The 19,447-nt window shown below is 61.6% G+C and overlaps 1 protein-coding gene across 1 annotated transcript in view; it reads left to right on the forward strand.

Moving 5' to 3' along the window:
- Nucleotides 1–4,332: 4,332 nt before the first annotated feature.
- Nucleotides 4,333–19,447, forward strand: part of LOC111141505 (TATA-box binding protein associated factor 4) — a 65,370-nt gene continuing 50,255 nt past the window's right edge. Inside the window, exons 1-2 of the mRNA XM_022494108.1 lie at nucleotides 4,333–5,222; nucleotides 5,273–5,661. Of these exons, the coding sequence (XP_022349816.1) occupies nucleotides 4,339–5,222; nucleotides 5,273–5,661 (1,273 nt within the window). The 5' untranslated portion in view covers nucleotides 4,333–4,338. The remainder of the gene's footprint in view (nucleotides 5,223–5,272; nucleotides 5,662–19,447) is intronic.

Raw genomic sequence — 19,447 nt, forward strand, 5'->3', positions numbered from 1 at the left:
AAGCTGAGTGAGGGCCAAATTATGTTTGGAGTTAACCAGAGCAATAAGCAGTTCCCCCTGAAAAGCCATGTGATGGGCACGATGCTGAGAAAACGGGGCTTGGCAGCATCGTGCCTCTCCGGGTAAGGGGACTCAGGATGCCACCAGGCTCCTCTGGCTGAGAGTAAGGCTGCTTCTCGCTTGCACTTTTGGGGGGCGAGGGAGACGTCACAGGAAGGCTGACCTCAGAGTCCCCACCCGCACTTTGAAATAAGCTCCCCTGAGCTAAACTGTCGCAGCCGGGACTCCAGGTGGACAACAAAACTAAAGCCGCCCGTGAGAGCTGTAGTTAGCTGTTGGTGGGAGTCAGCCAAGAAGCTGTTGTAAATGAGTCATTCCGGAGTGTACAGACAGCCCACATCCAGCAGATCTGGGTCAGTCTCCGAGGAGGCAGGCCTGACTCCGACTCTAGCTTGGGAGCGGACATCTAATTGGCGTACGATGGGCTTGGGCAGCTTTGGCAGCCAGAAAAGAGCATCGTGGCTGTCTGTCAGCGTCCGGGTCTGAGTCTCTGGTTTCCGTCCCCACCAGGAGAGACCTTGGGCTGCTGACAACCTCCCTAAGTTTCATCCCCTCCGCTGCCCCAGGGGCTTGGTCCTGCGTGGGGAGCTCAGTGTGTCAGTCTGCTTATTACCGGCGGCCCCTGGGTGGATTTCACCACGCACTTTCTTTTCCAGGCAGAACAGGGAGGGGCAGCCTGGACTGGTGAATTCCACTCCAGGTTCATCAGGTCTTGGGCTACTGTTCTGGGGCTAAGTGGCTGATCAGGCTGATGATTGCCTTTTGATTTATCTAGAAATTCTTCCCTCCATAAGTGGACAAACTGGTTATATGTCATATTTGGGGTTGAACTGTCCCCCCAAAATGCACATCCACCCAGAACCTTAGCATGGGACATTATTCGGAAATGCGGACTTTGCATGTGTAGTTAAGTGTGTTGATGAAACTTTTTTTTAAGATTTCATTTATTTGAGAGGGAGAGAGAGGAAGAGAGCAGGAGCACAAGAGCAGGAGTGAGAAGCAGACTCCCTGCTGAGTGGGGAGCCCAAAGTGGGGCTTGATTCCAGGACGCCAGGATCATGACTTGAGCTGCCCAGGCGCCCCCCGACCTTTTCATTTTTTTTTAAAGATTTTATTTATTTATTTGACAGACAGAGGTCACAAGCAGGCAGAGAGAGAGGGGGAAGCAGACTCCCCGCTGAGCAGAGAGCCCGATGCGGGGCTCGATCCCAGGACCCAGAGACCATGACCCGAGCCGAAGGCAGAGGCTTAACCCACTGAGCCATCCAGGTGCCCCAAGATGAAACCATTTTGAATTTAGGGTGGCCTGAAGTCCAGTGAGCCGTGTCCTCAAAAGATGAAAGGTGCAGAGACACGTGGAAAAGCCACGTGACTGACCACAGAGGGGCTGACTGGAGGGATGTGGCACAAGCCCAGGATGTCTGGAGCCACCAGGAGTGGAAGAGGCAGGAAGGACCCTACGCATACCTTGATTTTGGACTCGTGGCTTCTAGAGCTGAGAGAATAAATTTCGTTGTGTCTGAAGTCGCGGTTTATGATAATGTTGATGACCCAAAGAGAGGGACGCGCCTGCATGTACGGATCAGTTGTGTGTTCATGAGTTTGACCCTGGGGTGTGGATCTGTTCTTGATGAGGGCCACGTCCTGTGGGGTCCGCGGTGCTGAGGAGCACTGTCGGCTCGGGTGGGGAAGTCACCCGTCAAACAGGACTCCGGCAGCCGGGCCTGGGCCACCAGCTGCCAGCCACCTGCAGGTCTGTTTTGAAAATGTTTCATCCTGTAGTATTCCAGGCAGACAACAAAAGCATAGGTGGTGCGGCGAACGCTGCGCGTCTTTCACACAGCCAGACCACCACGGAGATTGTGGTCTTGCTTATGTTTACTTTTATATTTAAGAGCGCGTGTCTGAGGCTTTGTCTGTTTTATTGAAAAGACAACGTACCGTTGAAGAGACTGAAAAGGCCCCCACGGCTGACAGCCTGGGCAGCTGCCTTTCCTTCCACCTGTGGTCCTGCACATTCGTGGCATGGCAGGTGGCAAGGCTGTCGTTTTGGGTCCCGCCATTCTCCCGGCAAATGTCTTTCCATGTTTAAACATGGTCTTTATACTTGCACTCATTTTCATTGTCCCCTTTTGTTTACGCGAGGTGGGAGGTCTCTTTCAAGCTGCAGAAGTCTAGCTCCTTGTGGCACAAGTCAAACTGTACAGATATTCCAAGAAAATGCCCCCGGTCCTCAGAGTGAGCCAGGCAGGGACACAGGTTGGGAGCCCGTCCCCTCCTTCCTTTAGGAGGCGGGGAGGACCCCCCCTGACTTCCTTGTCCAGTTGACCCTCAAGGTGGGCAGGGTTCTGGGGAGCACCCGATGCAGAGCGGCCTCATCCTCCTCTGCAGCTCCCTTCTTTTCTGGGGTGGGGGTGCAGAGTTAACCTCCCACACACACTTCCTCTTGCACTGGTGGGTGCCCTGCAGCACACCGGGGGTGACGTCAGTGGCCAGGTGGGGAGCAGGCCTGGTGCAGAGAGCAATGAACGGGGGTGGCATGCACCCAAGGCTGCAGGCTGAATGGAGGCGAGGGCAGGGGGGAGACGCCCCGGGTTGCAGGGGTCCTGGCAGGCCCTCAGGAAACCAGGAAGGCGGGGCTGTGTGGACAAGTAGGAACACCCTCACTTGGCACTGCCAGCTTCCTTTAGGGAAGCTGTCAGGAATGTAGCCGGGGCGACCTGACAGTGGGGATCCCCCTGCCGCCCTTGCGGGTCACGGGAACCGAATCTGCCTTCCGCTTCCGACCCGCACCACAGCTTGCTTTTCTACTCCCACTCCCGTGTGAGCGCTCGCAGGGCGTAGACGACGGGTGCACCAACACCGATGTCGTCACACTGGGGGCGGGCGGGGGGATGGAGGCAGCCTGCCAATGCTTTTACGTGGTTTCCTTTAAAATTTTCTACCTAGTAGTCAACGTTTAAAGATTCCGATCTGACACATATTCCACGTTTCTGCTATTGTTTGAAAGCCAGCCCTCCGCCCACGCAGGAGAGGACTGGGCGCAGGTGCCGCGGGTCCCAGCCCCCCGCCCGTTCGCGCCCTGCGCGCCCCGCTGCTCCGGGCGCGGAGCTCGGGTCCAGAGTCCCGGCCCGGCGTGTGGGACCCGCGTCCGCTGCGGGGTCGGCTCCCGCTGCCCCGAGGCCGCGGCTGTCCTCGGGGAAGGGGACCGGGCAGCCCCTCCGCGCGTCCCGGGAAACCATCTCTGGGTCCTGAGCAGACTCGCGGCCACCCCCCCGGAGAGGACAGTACCTGAGCCCGTTCCGCGGCGGAGGCGCGGGCGCACAGAGCGCCAGGCCCCGCACTCGGTCAAAGGGAGGAGAGGAAACCGGAAGACCCCGTGCGCCCCGGGCCGCTCCCGACTCCTGACTAAGCGCGCCGCAGGCGCTGACTTATGGGCACGGGGGGCGGGGGCCATGCCGCCCGACCCGCTCGCGGGACGCTCGGGCCGCCGCAGGGCGCGGGAACGGGGACGCGCGGGGCGTACCGCCTCGCCCGGGAGCCGCGCACCGACGCCGCGAGGCCGGGTCTCGGCGAGGCCCGGCACGCCCGCAACCGTGCCGCCGACGCCGGCCCCCCTGCCCCCTGCCCCCTGCCCCGGCCGCAGCCCCGCGATGGCGGCGGCGGCGGCGGCACGGATGGGCCTCGGGAGCACGGCCTCCCTCCCTCGCCCGCCCGGCGCTCCGTTCCGCTTCGGCCGCAGCCATTTTGGAGCGAGCGCAGACAAAGAGAGAGTCGCCGCCGCGGCCCCCAGCGGGCACGGGCCGCGGGCCCCGCCCGCCGCGCCCCTGCCGGCCTCCCGCCTGCAGCCCGGGCCCACCCGCACCCCCGCGGCCCGCCGGCCCGGGGCCGCCCGCTCCCCCACCGGGCTCCGGCCGCCCGCCCGCGCCCCGGCCTCTGCCGCTCGCAGCCATTGGCCGCACCTTTTAAGCGCGCGCCGCGGCCAATGGCGAGGCACCGGGCGGCCGGGCGGGGGGCGCCGCGGCCAATGGCGGCGCGCCGAGCGGCGGGCGGGGGCGGGCACGCCGCCGCGCCTGCGCACCAGCCCGCCACCGCCCTCCCCCACCCCCTCCCGTCGGCCGCCCCCCGCCCGCCCGGCCGCCGCCCCCGCCCCGCAGGCGCGCGCCGCCCCCCGCCCGCGCCCGCCCGCCCGCTCGCCCGCCCGCCCGCCCGCCCGCGCGGAGCCTCCTCCCCGCCCAGCGCCGGCGAGCGGCGGCGGCGGCGGGCCGAGGAGGAAAGATGGCGGCGGGCTCGGATCTGCTGGACGAGGTCTTCTTCAACAGCGAGGTGGACGAGAAAGTGGTGAGCGACCTGGTGGGCTCGCTCGAGTCGCAGCTGGCGGCCAGCGCGGCCCACCACCACCACCTCGCGCCCCGCGCGCCCGAGGCGCGGGCCGCGGCCGCCGGCGCGCTCGGGAACCATGTCGGAGCCGGAGCGGCCGTGCCGGCCGAGGGCGCGCCCGCAGCGGCGCCGGAGCCGCCCCCCGCAGGTAGAGCGCGGCGCGGCCTGAGCGCGGGCGGGCGCCGGCCGGGCCCGCGTCCTTACCGCGCCGCCCCGTGTGTCCCCGCAGGGCCCGCCGCGAAGCTGAGCGCACTCGAGGCCGGCGCGGGCGCGGGGGCCGGGCCCGGGACCGGGGCCTGCGCGCCGGGGGCCGCGGCCGCGCCCGCCGCCCAGCCCGCCGCCCGCAACGGCCCGCCCGGCGGCCCCGGCGCCGCGCAAACTTTGAATGGGAGCGCCGCGCTGGGGACCTCGCTCCGCGCCGCCGCCGCACCTGCTGTCAGCCTGCTCCACAACGGGCCCGCGCCCCCCGCGCCGCCGCCCAAGCCCGCCGCCGCCGCCGCCGCCACTGTCATCCAGACGCCGCCCTTCCTCGGCGCCCCCGCCGCGCCCGCGCCCCGCGCCCCCTCGCCGCCCGCGCCCCCCGCGCCCGCCGCGCCCCCCGCGCCCCCCGCCGCCGCCGCCGCCCCGCCGCCGCCGCCGCCGCCCGCCGCCGCCAGCCTGGCCCGGCCGCCCGGCCCCCCGGCCGGAGCCCCGGCGGCCGCGCAGAACGGGGGCAGCGCCGCGCCCGCGCCCGCCCTCGCGCCCGCCCCGGCCCCCGCGCCCGCTCCGGCCCCAGCCCCCGCGCCCGCTCCGGCCCCCGCGCCCGCGCCCGCCCCGCCGCCCGCCGCAACAGTCAGCCCGGGCCCGCCACCGCCGCCGCGCCCGCGCAGGTGGCCAAGGCCGACTCGCCCAAGACGGCGGTGCAGCCGGCGCCCGCGCCGCCGCAGGCCCTGGCGGCCAGCTGCCCGGCCGGCGCGGGGGCCGGCATGATTCTCGGGCCAACTATGCAAGGGGCGCTGCCCGCCGCTGCCGCCGCTGGACTGCCGCCGCCGCCGCCGGCCCCCGGCACCCCCACCGGGCTGCCCAAGGGCTCGGCCAGCGCGGGGCCCCAGAGCCTGCCCAGGACGCCGTCGGCCACCAGCGGCGGGATCCGGGCCACGCTGACGCCCACGGTCCTCGCCCCCCGCCTGCCGCAGCCGCCTCAGAACCCGACCAACATCCAGAACTTCCAGCTGCCCCCAGGTGAGTGGCCGCGTCGGGCGGGCCTGGCCGCCCCCGCCGGGCGTCCAGGAAGTTGTGGGGCTGGCAGGGCGCTGAGGTCACGGGTCTCGCGCGGGCCTGCCGCGAGGGAACCGGGGCGCTCCCCTGCCGGGTGCGCGAGAGTGTGTGCGAGTGTGAGTGCGCGCGCGCCCGTGGGGGGCCGTGGCCGCGGGAGCCCCTTTCCTCGGGCAGCGCTGGTCTTCAGCTCGCTCTCTGCACTGCAAAGTTTCTGGGCTCCCACAGTGCAGCAGCTCCTTTCCTGGCCGTGTGTGTCCCTGCGCGCTCCTCCCCTCCTTTCTCCCCTCCCCTCCCCTCCTCTCCTCTCCTCTCTTTTCTCCTCCCTCCCCCCCTCCCCCCTCCCCCCGCGGCGGAGAGCTGTGGCGGCCGGCCTCCAGGGGCACAGCTTGCTGGGTTGTATAGCTCGCGTCCATGCTTCTCCCTGTTTGGTGCTCCGCCTCCTGGTTTTTGGGGCCAGTTGTGTCATGGTCTGTGTCCTCACTGAACTTTGCTGCTCCTCTGTTACCCTGGGCTGTGATGGAGGGCTAGGCACTCCTCCTCCCCCTCCCCGCCCCACTGGTGAGGTCAGGCAGAGTAGTGACACTCCTTGTGGCCGGGCAAGTCTGGTGGAGAGCTTCCGCTTCCCTGCTTACACCAGGATGGCAGAGATCCCAGGTGAGCCCTGGAGGGGTCCTGGGGCACACACCCTTCCTGGTCCCCGTCCTTGCGTCCACACTGTGCCGCCGGCTTCCTGTGGCCCCTGTGGGCCGCAGTCCGGCGTTCCGTTGAAAGGGTGGGTGCCCAGCTGCTTTGCTTCGTACCCTCCAGGGGAATCAGCGGACCTCTCGGAGGCACCGGCGGGGCCTGGTGACGTGCAGCCGTGCGGTCCACAGCCCGGGCACGCTCTCGGTCTCCCGTGTCAGCTGGATGGTTGGTTAGGGTTCTTCAGGTCTGACGGCCCAAGGCCCCCCACAGCATCCCAGGTCATGCTGCTTTGTTTGGGGATTCCCAAGCAGAGAGACGCCTAAGCAAGCCGAGGCGCCCCAAGTCCTCTTCCATCCTCCTCACCTCAGCTGCCTGCACTGCTCTGGCTGAGTTTTCCGGGCGCTCCTCCCTCTCCGGCTAGTGATCTAGTGATGGGGGGGGCAGGGGCTTGGGAGCGGCGCTGCCCATGGCCCCAGGGATGCCCGGAGCAGAGCCGCTGGTCACCTTGACCGAATGCCCGTGTCTTCGGAAGGAGAGGTCTCCTTGTCAGAGCGTGTGAGGCCTGGCCCGGTGGCAGCGCTTGCCGGGGAGGTTTTGGTGGGGGTAGGGGCGGGGAAAGCCGGCGCCCTGCCTGCCTTCTGGGGGTGCTCGTGGGGGTTGCTGCGCTCTGAGGGAGAAAGGGGACATCAGACAAGTTGCCGGCAAGGTGCTGAGATGCCCCTTAGGACGCATTTGGTTTGTTTTTTAGGTTGTCATGGTGTTTTGTTGAAGGTTCTGTTTTGCTCCTTATGTGTGTCTTGGTCGTTGAGTGGAGAATATGGCTGATCTGTAGTAACCTTAGAGAAAAGGAACTCGTGGTTGTAGTGTTATGATGTAAAATGTCAAAACATTCTTTCTCTATCTATAAAAACGCCTTTCGGGTGGTCCCTCACGGTTCCGCACTTGCCTTACTCAGGGGAAAGACTATTCCCCCCGTGCTGTACTTTTGTTTTGTTATTTAAAACTGGTGTGAGCTCCTTAGTAGCTGGAGAGGTGGGCGCCTGGCCTGGCTTGGCCTCACTTCCCAGGGCCTGTGCGATGCCTGTAGGGGTGGTGGGTTGGGGTTGGCTGGATCCCCTGGGTCTGAGCCTTTGGGTGAAGCCCCCTTATTTCTGCCAGGGGTGGGGGAGGAAGCAGTGGTTGGAAAGGGGCATCACTGCCATCTTTGTCGTGGGTGACCCTGGACTCACTTTTGTCTTCTGTTCTAATGTCACCATTAGAGTGTCTTTGTGCGACAAACAGACAACTCCTTGAAAAAAACTGTAAACATACTGACTCTTTGCAAGAGTTGTCACGGGTGTTTGCGTTAAGTCCCCCGTACTTAAGAGCAGAGAGCAGCCCATGTTGACATTTGGGTGACAGATGTTCTCTAGAATGGAAAAGATTTATATCCATGTCTTCATTACCCCTCACCCCCCGATCTCCACCGATGGGGAACTCTGATCAGTTACCTCACCTCATTTTTATAACAGCAGAAGCAAAAAGAAAAAGTAAAAAGTTCGATCCTGAGACAAAGTTCTTTTTTAGGTAGTATAATTCTGAAAACCAGAAGGACTGAATATAAATACTCTAGTTATATGCTGGGTCAGGAAACACCAGGTTTTCCTACTTGATGTTTCCTCCTCATTGAAATCTTTCAGCAGAAACACGTAGAAAGAGGTGAGTGGCTTATAGAAGTAACTACCCTTGGCCAATAGCTCGTTCTCATTACAACCCAGAGACACAAACACTTGGGAAGGACTTAGGGGCGAGCAGGGTGGCTCAGGCTGCCCCGAGGTGTCCACTGGGCTCACGGACCGCCGGCGGTGGGAGTGTGTGTGAAGGAGGCTTGCCCCTCCGTGCCTCCCCTCCCTGCAGGTCACAGCTCCAGGTGGGGACATGTGGGACCGAGGTCTCACCCGGGCCTGACTTGACGTCAGCCCTGGGCCTTCCTTCTCCACTCTCACTGCACACGATGAGCCCGTGTGGACTTTGGTTTTAGCAACTTCCATCTTGATACTCTTTGTCAGGACAGTTTTGTAAAGAAGTGTTGATGTTACTGTAATTAATTTGCTCGTTTGAAGGTACCGGAGTCTAAATTTTATCCGCTGTGGTAATGGCAAGAACGGAGAAGAGGTTTTTGCTGCAAAGGCAGTTGTCCCAAGAACTCTGGAGCGCACTAGTTTCATATAGCTTAGAAGTCGTAACATCGAAGTAATATTATGATTTCAGTTGAACAAAGAAAAAAAGTGATATGACACCAAAGTGAGCATGTACGTAAATGGTTCTCAGAGATCTTTTCAGATAGATGCTGCGTGACAGATGCTCATTCCTGTGGGTGCTCTCTTGGCCTGGCACGTGGACGTCTTCTGCGACGTCCGTCCGTTTGTCCTGCTTTTGCAGAGAATGCTCTCGTGTCGCTCTGAGCTTTGGCTGGAGAGGAGGTTCTCCTCCTAGGACAGAGCACCGTTTCCTCACCGTCGATGCCTTGGCCTGGGCCCGTGGGCTTGCCCCTCACTTCAGATGAACACTCTCGGTGCTCCTCTCCCTGCTTGGAAGGACAGGTGGCCAGGGCGTTGGTTCCCACCCACGACGAGGGCAGGTGTCTGTTGGTAGGGAAAGGAGGAGCCCAGTGGTGGCCGATTGTGCTGTGTGGGCCGGGCCGGGTTCCAGGAGGGCTGACCCGGAGCCGGACGGTGGAAGGTGGAGAGCCCAGTGCTGAAGGTCCGGGCCACTCTTGCCGGCCAGCGCTGTGGCATGAGGGATGTTTGAACGTTTAGATTTTGTTGCTTGACGGCACTGCGGCCTTCTTTCCTTGGAGCCTCGGTGGCCCAGCTGGAAAGCCGGGCTGATGGGTTTGTGAAGCGGATCTGACGGGGATGGATGGGACATGTGGCTGTCATGTCGCGTTCATTACGCGTACGCTGTCCCAGTTGCGGGACGTTTTTCTCTGGGCTTCGAGCGTCATGTTGCTGTAGATGTAGTGAAGTGTGAGGACAGCTTTACTCTCATCAGAACTGCACCGGCCTTAGACACGTTCTCGGTCACCCGGGAGTCTGGTGCCGTGGCTGACTCTGGTTATGTGAGTGAGAAAGTTGCCGAGGTTGTCACAGGAGGGTCACAGATCCTGGGGACATGTCCCGCAGCTGTGGGGGCAACGTAGGCCAAAGGCCTTAGAGTTTTCCTTCTTACGTAGCTGGGTAACAGCGACATTTGTAAAGAAAAAAGAAAAATGGCTATTGGGGAGCCGTACCCAGCCGGCCCTGGGCCGCTCCGCTTGGCGTGGGCAGAGGTAGCTTCCCCGAGTGTTTCCTTCGGCCCTGTGGGCTCGGAGGACCGGCCGTCCTTCCTCACCCTGTCTCTGGGCTTTGCCCAGGGCTGTCCCCATCGTCGTAAGGGTGGACAAAGCTGTCGTGGTGGCTGGGGGGCGGCATGGTGTTTCAGGCACGCGTGGGTGTCTTTTGGAGCTCATCTGTCAGCATTCCTCTAAGGGTCCCTTAGACCCTCCCGGGGTCTCCGGCCCCTCTTGCTGCTGACCGTACTTGGGCACAGTACGTGCTGTGTGCTTACAGCAGAGTTACTGGGGTTTGAAAAGTCGAGGACTTTCCATGTTTGCCATGTGAGAGGTAGGTCCGTACTTGCTAGGGCCCCGTAGGGAGGTGTTTAGGAACGTGGTGTGTTTGCTTCCTGGGTGGTGGATGATCGTGAACCCCGGGGGCAGAGGGCCCGGCCCCGGGACTGTTCTGGTGCCTCTGGGCCATAGTGGTTGGGTGCCCGACCCTAGTTGTGCCGTGCGAGTTGCCCTTAAGCCCCTGCTCAGAGTTGGGCAGCACAGGACTGACCTGGTTCAGACCCTGCCCTAGAAGGGAAGCAGCGCGGTGGGACAGAGCAGGGGCGCACACGTGTCTGTTTCCTTGAAATCCAGACAAAGGTCGTTCCTCGGATGCTTCCAAAGCCCGGTTCAGCATATAAACGTGAGCTTTCCTCCTTTTAAATGATGCGATTGAAGAAAGCTTCTTTATAAATAGCTAGTCGTCTGTGAGTTGATCGAGACGTAATTAGCAACCGTTTTTGAAAATCCTGAAGCAGAGATTTAAAAGGACTCTGGAGAAACTTGCCTTAGGTTTAGTGAATTTGTGAAGTTCTGAAAAGCACTTTTCCTTCTCACGTTGACGGTAAGGTTTCTTGATTGTCCCGGGAAACAGTGGCCGCTGAGGGCTCTCACCCCCGAGACTTCTTATTCCATCAGGCCTGTGTAGTAAGAGCAGCGGAGGAGAGAGGGACGCTTTGCCGCAGGAGCCCCTGCCCTGGCTGCTGTGCACCGTGGGGGAGGGACCGTAGTTTCTCGCTGGGCCTGAGGCTGCTGTTGGGTAGGGGGCTTGGTGAGCCACAGACACGGGGCTTCAGTGCTGTCCGCCCGCAGTCAGCACTTCGTAATACCCCGCGTACTCGATCAGGTTCTGTGGACTTGTGTTTGCGCCCTGGGAGCTTTGTGCGTCTGTGGTCTGGCCGTGGACACTTCTGATGACAATTTGTGATTCCTACATATCCTTCCTATCTATGCTGAGGGATTAAAACCTGCAGAACACAAAGAGATACAAACATGCCACAGTTTGTGCCCCACCTTCAACTTGAAAAGTGCGTGGACACCCATTCCTTGTCTGGCTTTCCTCTGCGGCCGCCTGCCTGGTGGTGCCCCTGCGTGTGAGTGGATGGAGCCCCTCCCAGTGTGGGTGTGCGAGCCAGGTGTGCACGGGGCCTGGAGGCTCAGAGCCCCTCTGCCCCTCTACTGGCCTTCGAAGTGGAGTTGGCTTTTCTTCTTCTACCCAGAAGTTGGAGTCTAGTGGGACCTCTCGGCTTTCTCTGTGTGTCCATCAGTCCATCCGTCCCTGTGGCCGTGGGGAGGGGAAGGAGGAGGGATGTGAGCGCTTCTGTGACTACTAATCTCATGAGGAGGGTGAGACCAGGTAGCGGGGACGTCCTCCCTGACATTGGGGAACTCGCATCCTAGAGGGCATATTTCGAAATGTTTTCCAGCTCCAGAGGTTGGGGAAGTCCTTAAACGGTTCTTTATGACCGTGTTGAATTGGATGTCAGATTTAAGAACTGAGGAGCAAAGTGGTAGGAAGGTTCTGTAGCTCTGTGGGGACTCGTTTAGGTGGCGAGTGGTCTGAGTGGACGTTGAGTGGACAGAACGGGACACAAGGGGCCAGGACAGCTAAGCCCTCCTCCTCGGTGCTGTGCGTGGCCTGCCAGGCCTGTGTCCTGTGGACAGAGTGGCAGGTGTTGGCCTGGACACTCCACAGAGCACAGAAAGCCCTCATGGGGTCAGCCGATGGGACCCAGAGCTTCGGGGAAGGAGGGAGGTACTGGGGTGTGGGGTGGCCATACGTGTGGACGGTCTTGTTACCATTGGGGCTGAAAGGGGAGGGAAGGCAGCTTTTCCACTCTTTTTTTTTTTTTTCCCAAGATTTTATTTATTCATTTGACAGAGATCACAAGTAGGCAGAGAGGCAGGCAGAGAGAGAGAGGAAGGGAAGCAGGCTCCCTGCCAAGCAGGGAGCCCGATGCAGGGCTCGATCCCAGGACCCTGGGATCGTGACCTGAGCCGAAGGCAGAGGCTTTAACCCACTGAGCCACCCAGGCGCCCCCAGCTTTTCCACTCTTAACCTCTGTGCTGAGGTGCGTGGGGCCAGCACGCGAGGAGAGCTTCCAAGGAATCGTCACGCCTTTCACCCAGGAGCTTTGTCTGGGTGGTTTTTAATATCATCCGTATCCGGATTTACGCAGACAGACGCTTCGGGTTAGTGAACACAGCAGGTAACGGGCCCGGCCTGCGTGGCTCAGAGTTTGATCCTGTAGGAGCTCCGAGCCTCGGCAGCGTCCCACGCCCCCACGTCAGGGGAGAGAAGAGGAAGGCACTCTCGACTGATGTTTTAGTGGAGCTACAAAGTGTTAGAAAAGTATTAGTCACTTGAAAGTGGCTTCTTTTTCCACCCTTTTTCTTCTGATTTAAAATTAGTTTTATTCATTATGGGAAGTTTGAGAAGAAAATAAAACCACGAAGAAGGAAATAAAGTCACTCGTAATCTCTCGTTGCTCCGGCCCACGTCCTCTGAGCCCGTGTTTGGTGTAGAGGGACTTCCGACTTGTGCGAACTCAGATCGTCGGGGTCCCGTCTGTGTGGCGAGTGCCCTGCCCCTGGTGGTCTTTGAAGTGCCCCTCTTTGTCCCGCTCCCCATCATCGCAGGCCGAGGCTTCCCCGCAGGCTCCTGTGCTGGGCTGCTGGGACTTGTGTCCCCTCGTCTGTTGTAAATGACCCTCAGGTGAGTGTCTTTGTGCGCAGCTCTGCGTGCATCTGGTGGGTTGAGCATTTCAAGTCTTTGATACAAATTGCCTTCTTGAGGGCTCAGCCACTGACGCTTTTTAAAACCATGGTTTTTAGAACCGTGGCCCAAACAGAATTTTTTAGAAACTGATTTGATTCTAAAGTTTCCTTGGAAGGTGGTATCTGGTTTTAAGGTGTATTTCTTCGACTGAGTGAGGTTAAACCTTTCCCCGGGGATGTTGGTCGAGACTGTGGCCTGTTTGTTCTAGGATTCCGCTGAGCCAGTCCGCAAGGTGGGTGGGGTGCGGGGCTCCAGCCCGGGGGGCCTGAGGCCAACAGAGCCCCTGCTCTTGGGGTGCTTGAGTTGGGCCGGGGGCAGGCAGTCAGCAAGTAAGAGTGTGAGCACGTGTTGTCGTCACGGTGAGTGCGATGGGGGGATAAGCAGCACCAGGGGCTGAGTGGGCGAGGGTACCGCTGGCTACGCCAGGAAGCCCTCCCGAGCCGTTGGCGCTGGCACTGAGACCCGGACGCCTGCACAGTAAGAAGGGGACGTGTGTGCCCGGCCGGCAGACAGCAGGTGCGCAGGCCTGAGCTGGAGGGGCCCTGGGATGTGGGTGGGCCCGGTCACAGAGCCGCTGGACCCTGGTGTGCCGTGGCGGACTTTCCCTCAGCTGTGGTGGGGAGCCGCTGGGGCTTTGAGGCGGGCCCACTAGTGTGTTTTGCGATCGCTTTCGTGTCTGTGGCCCACGGCACACGGGGACAGGTGGTCGGGGCAGGGTGGGCGGCACGGTGTGGAGGTGAGGAGCTGAGAGATCCAAGGCGTCCCGGCGCGACCAAGGAGGGTGCCGCAGTGAGGGACAAGAGGGCGGGGGCCACGTTCCCGTCTGGAACGTGGGGTTTGTGTCTGAGCAAGCGTCAGAGGTAGCTGCGGGGGAGGCGGAGAGGGCCGCAAGACGTCCGAATTTGGGAGTCACATGGCATATGGTGGAGGTCTTGGCCACGCGAGTGAGGCCCCCAAGGGAGTTTCTGCTGAGCAGAGCAGTAAGGCTGCCTCGCGGGGGCGACTGCTTCGGAGGAGGGGAGAGGGGAGGGGGGAGGAGGGGCGGCGGCAGAGAGCCGGCCGCCCGCTGCCAGAGGTGGACGCGGGGCAGAGGCTCGGGACGAAGGAGCAACTCTGAGTGCTGGCAGCCCCCCGGGGAAGTGGACACAGGGCAGTTGTGGTTTCAAGAGCTTTTTATCAAGGAGGGCGTGTGTCAGTAAGGCGGCAAGTACCGCCTGGCCGCTTGGCCGTTTCATGTGCGGAGGTGGCTTGGGACGGGCATCCTGTCGCCCGACGTGCCGCTTGAGTTGACGGCTCAGGTGGTCTCGCCACTGCGTGTGCGGTCCCAGGCTCCCTGCTGTGCGCCGATGGACAGACTCGTGCGTCTGAGGGTTCCAGAGCCAGGCGGTCCCGATGAGGACACTGAGACCTGTGGAGGTAAACGGCTTTGCCAGGACCCCTCAGCCCTTTCCCCGAGAGGCACAGGAGCCCCGGGTCACCTGTGCACTTCCCGCCGCATCTCCTGCCCTGTGCCTCCTCAAGGCCCTGCGCACATGGGGACCGGGCCGTGTCATGAGGAAGTCCACAGAGGGGAGTGTCGCGAGCACACGGCAAGAGGCAGACTCAGCCCAGAGTTGCCGCCCCCATGCCGTGGAGACCCCGGGGGCAGGAGTGCGGGGTGTCCAGCGGCTACTGGACTCCGTGGACCACCAGGGACTTGTGCTTCGTGCTACCGAGCGGCTGTCACGGGCTCTCCTTTGCACGGGCTGTGGGCACTAGGGTTCGGGCAGTCCTGACGGCTGAAAGAGGTGTGAATGGTCAGGACTGTACTCTGGTCTTCAGGGGCCCGTCCCTTTCTCCTGACCACAGATCAGCTGCAGCCAGTGCCTGGGCGGCTCTCTGGGCAGACAGCTGTCGGTCCTGCTCATGGCCCCAAAGGCCCCGGTGATGCTTGGTGAGCCGGAGCAGTCAGTTGTCTGTGCACCTGACTGGCACCCAGTTGGGCTCAGACTTGTGCGGGAGCTGGGCTGTTCCTGTCCTCAGGAATTACTTTCTGATACGTTGGTTCGTGAGCCACAAAGATCGGTTTGCAGGGGGAGGAGATGGGGCTAATTCCATTTCTGAAACGGAGTCTCGTTAGGCCCCCCCGGCCCTGCTGTAATTACTCAAAACCGGCATTCTGTCTCTTATGGTCTGTTGTGGACCCTCCAGAGTTTTCTCTGCTGCTTTGGCCTGATAAGGTAGCCCTCAGGGTTGGTGACGTATTCAGCAGCTGAGAAACTTTGTTCGGAGTGTCCCCCCCAAAGCTCTGGAGTGACAGGTAAAGACAGCCTCTGGATGGGCCGCCAGAGCCCGAGCCCGAGCGAGTTCAGGCAGGCGTCCTGAGTGCGCAGGCTTGGTGCTCGGGGACAGCCCTGGCTTTCCTCTCGTGCTGGGGGGTTCGGACACCAGTCACTGGGCACCTTCTGGGGTCTTGATCCTGGAACCGATGGTAGAGGCTGCCCCCCTCCAGTGTTGGGGGCTTCCCAGTCCAGACACAGCTCTGTGTGTGTCACTGACCCTCCTCGGGGACCTGGTTGGCTTGGTGACTGGGGAGGCTGCTGGCAGTGTCCTGGAGTGAGTGGGGCTGCCGACCTCAAGAAGACCGTCGTGCCCCGCAGTGGAAAGGCCGCTGGCCTGGCCTTCAGGAGGCCTCCAGTCTCAGTCCCTCAGAGACATGGTCGTGAGTGGCCATGTGACACTGTGCTGTGGCCTGCAGAAGCCCGCTCTGGCTTGGCGTTGGCAGGCCTGACGGCAGAGGTGCGCTGGGCACCGAGAGTGGGTTGGGGATGGTGTGTGTCGCACGTCCGTGTCAGTGGCTGTGAAAGGGCGCGCTGTTCCGATCCGTGTGTTGTGGGTACGCGTGTGTCCATGTGTGGGGGGTCGCCAGAGGGTGTCCTCCGACTCCGAGGAGGTAGCTGCTTCTGGGCTGGTGGGATCGGCCTGGGCATGGACACACTTACCTTTCTCTGTAACAGTTTATTTTTCTTAAAGAGACCTGAAGTTGTTATGGTAATTTTTTTTTCTTTTTATCAACCCATTTGTTTTTATTTTTATTTTTTTTAAATTTTATTTTATGTTTTCAGGGTTCCGAGATTCATTGTTTATGCACCACACCCAGCGTGATTGCTAACAGGCGCTTGTTCTGGGGGACAGAGCCCCGGAGTGCTTGCTCTTGCAAGCGTGTGTGTTTTATTTAGGATTTTTCAGGCATGTCTGGGATGTCGTCATCAGTGGATGCCCAGTGAAGCGCCAAGGGCAGGGGCCAAGTGGGCTCCAGGCGTGGGAGGGGGTGGTCTCAGCCCCTTGGATACTGCTGTGCCGTGGCGGCTGTCTGGGCGGACAGCTGTTGGTCCCACTCGTGGCCCGAAGGCCAGGCTGTGACACTGTGTCCCCACAGTGCCGCACTGCCTGTGCGCGGAGTCCCTGGACGGCCTCGCCGCCTGCTGCAGGACAGCTCCGCTTGCTCACTGAGCAGCTCCGCTGGTCACAGCCGCGCCGGACAGCTGCTCTTGCCGCTGCTGGGACGCTCTTCTCTGGGTACTTGCGCTCCTCATCCAGGCCCACGCTCCCGCACTGCTTCCAGACCCTGGCCTCTGTGACCCCCGCAGCAGAGCAAGGCGCTTCCTCAGGACTGGGGTGTGGCCCGCCGAGGCCTGTCTCTGTGGGTCCCGCCGGTGGGGCAGGTGGTCGTGAGCCCGTCCAGACGGGGCTTTCTGCGGGGTCAGCCGTCGGTCTCCAGCACCCTCTTGCCGAGGACACAGGAGCACCCAAGGGCGGGGCCCGGCTTGTGCCGCCTTCCTCCGCCAGCCCCAGCGTCGGCGTGGCGCTCGCGTGGCGGGGCTGCCTGTGGCGTGAGTCAGGGAGTCTTCTGGAGGCGTTTGTGGTCTGTCCACCTGGTAGACAGGCCATGACTCTGAAAGGCCATTAATTGAGATGGACGACTAATGGGGAACAGGCTCCGCTTCTGGATCTTGGATGCGCAGGACTGAGTCCCTCACACTCTTTGGTCCCTGCCTGGGCTGTTTCATGTGGTCATTTAAATAGTTCCTTAAGCACCTGCGAACACCACCCACGGAGCAGCTGGGACCCTGCCAGCGCCCATGTGACCGTCCAGCCCCCACCTCCTCCACCTGACCCCCTCGCGTACCTTCCCTTCTCTGTTCCCGCCTGCCCGTGGCCTCTTCCTGAGCGTTGCTGAATGTGTGTCTGATCTGACTTGAAGTTCGTGGAAAGGCTCCGTGCTTGGGTCGTCTTTCGGGACGTCCGCTCTAAGCCGCTCTCCCATCCCGTGCCGTGTGGTATTCTGGTGCGTGGACTCAGCATGTGGACTCACTCCCTCTTGCGTGGCTCATGAGCTGGGCCCTCCCGCGCTGCCCGGGGCTTCCCCCGCCGGGCAGTGTTCTGCTCGGGAGAGGCGGGCAGGCTGTTGTGCCCACGGCCATGTGCCAGAGAGATTCGGAGCACAGGCTGTGTCTGGAGACGCGGGTTCGTGGTTCTGGATGTGACGCGTGCGTTGTCCACCGAATGTCCACGTGGGGTTGGGGATGCTTGGGGTGGGGGTCCGAAACTCAGAAGTGGGTTCAGGGCAGGGATGTGGGGGCTGGTCCCTAAAGGACTGGTGATATTTTAGGAGCACTCAGCTGGCTCAGCTGTTAGAGCATGGGACTCTTGGTCTCCAGGCAGGGAGTTCAAACCCCGCACGGGGTGTAGAGCAGACTTTACAAAGGACGGGGCGCCTGGGGGGCACAGTCGGTTAAGCGTCCTTGGTCTTGGCTCAGGGCATGACCTTAGGGTCGTGATGTTGAGCCCCGCACTCTGCAGAGTCTCTCTCTCCCTGTACCTTCCCCCACCCGCGTGCCCATGCACTGCACTCTCTTGCTCTCTCTTTCTTTCTAAAATAAATAAATTTTTAAGAAACGAAGAAGAAATGAAAAAGAGTGATGTTATTTTAAACCATGAGGATAGTGTGCTAACCAGGTTTGGAGGAGGTGTGATACAGCCGGGAGAAAAGAGGACAGGCCAGAGCCCTGTTCTGGGACCTTCTGACACCTGGAGGTGGAACAGGAGGGGAGCAGGGGAGGCAAGGGGGCCGCCCCGCAGGGGAGCCCGCGGGCTGTCAGGCCATGGGGGTTAGGACTGTGTCAAGGAGCTGCCTTCCCCTGTTGTGTGTTGGCGGCCAGTTAGGGAGGTGAGGACGGAGCTGCCTTTGGGTGTGGCTCCCGGAGGCTGGAGGCTGGAGCAGGCCAGACCTCTGTGGGAGGTGGGGAAGTGACCTTGGGGTGTTCAGGCAGAGTTTGGGGACGCTTGTTTTGGGGAGTGTAGAGCCATGTGAACAGAGCATACGGACAGTTTCTTTTGCTGTTGCTGGACTTGTTTCCTCAAGATTGGAGATCTTGGGTCTGTGCTGTTGAGGCACGGATGTGGACGTGGTGCGGGCCACAGCAGATTTGAAGTTTCTAGCACCAGGTTCAAAAGGACAGGAAGTGTGAAAGTACAGATGACGTTGGCGTTAGTGTGCTCGGTTAACCCTACGTGCCTAGGTGTTTCCGGGCCACCACTGGTCCTCAGACCCGTCATCCAGAGCCACTGGCATCCCCTTTCCTGCGGCTACGCCCTTAGGTGCTTGGCGGCTGCCCGTGGCTCGTGGCTCCTCCATGTGTACTTACAGGTGAGCCAGCAACTGGCCCGGAGGCTGAGAGAGGGAGAGAGTGGGGCCGGGGCCAAGGGGCCCCCAGGACTGCGGGACAGTGCAGCCAGTAGGCTGCAGAGAAGGAGGCTGGTCCCAGGCGCTGTGGGATCCAGGGCGTCTGGTCTTGCTTCAGGGACGGTGGCCAAGAGGACAGGACCTGGGGTGGCGGGACCCTGGGTCCAGGAAGGCCGTGTCTCCAAGTTCCTGCAGCCTCTTGGGTGAGAGAGGGGAAGGGGCTGAAGTGGCTCAGCCGTGCCTCCCTCGGGGGGTTAGAGAAAGAGCTTGCCCTGGTGGGGGCAGCAAGTGCAGGTGGGGGCCGCTGGCTGGCAGAGAGGGGACAGGAGAGTTGGTGGCACTCCTGCCTCCTTTCTTGGGAAGGGCAGGGAGGCTGGCGGCTGTCCCCAGGCTGAGCGTGGGGCGGTGTGCACTGTGGCTGGACTGCCACAACGCACTTTGTCATCACAAGGAGTCTGTGTCCTGGGATCACACCCAAAGCAGAGTTCTCTTGGAAGAGGCTCACCCTGGCAGGAGAGCAGGTGGCCGTGCGGAGGTGGCCGGCAGGGTGTAGGTGGCCTGCAGGGCTGGAGGAGGGTCCAGTGCAGGCTGTTCCCCGGGGTGAAGGTCACCGGCTCAGCAGGGTGGATGCTGTGGTGGTGGAGCCCATGCAGTGCTGTGATCCGCTGGTTCTGGCGGCGTGGCCTCGGGGGGCCCAGATAGCAGCTCTCAGAGCCCGCGCGGCCTGCTTCAGCGTGGTCCTTGGGGCTGCTGTCTGCCCGAGTGCCGTCCAGTCACTTCTGGAGGGCCGTGTGTGGCGGGCTCTTGTCCCCCCACCCTGGAGCCTGAGACACCTGTGGCCCAGCCTCGTCTCTCCAGGAAGGAGGCCCCGCAGAGTTTCTCCTTGTCAGCTCGGCGTTGCTGGCTTGGGTCCGTGTCAGAGGTCCAGGCCTCC

This window comes from Enhydra lutris, unplaced genomic scaffold (genome assembly GCF_002288905.1).
Source record: "Enhydra lutris kenyoni isolate GAN:26980312 unplaced genomic scaffold, ASM228890v2 scaffoldscaffold6, whole genome shotgun sequence".
NCBI lineage: Eukaryota > Metazoa > Chordata > Mammalia > Carnivora > Mustelidae > Enhydra > Enhydra lutris.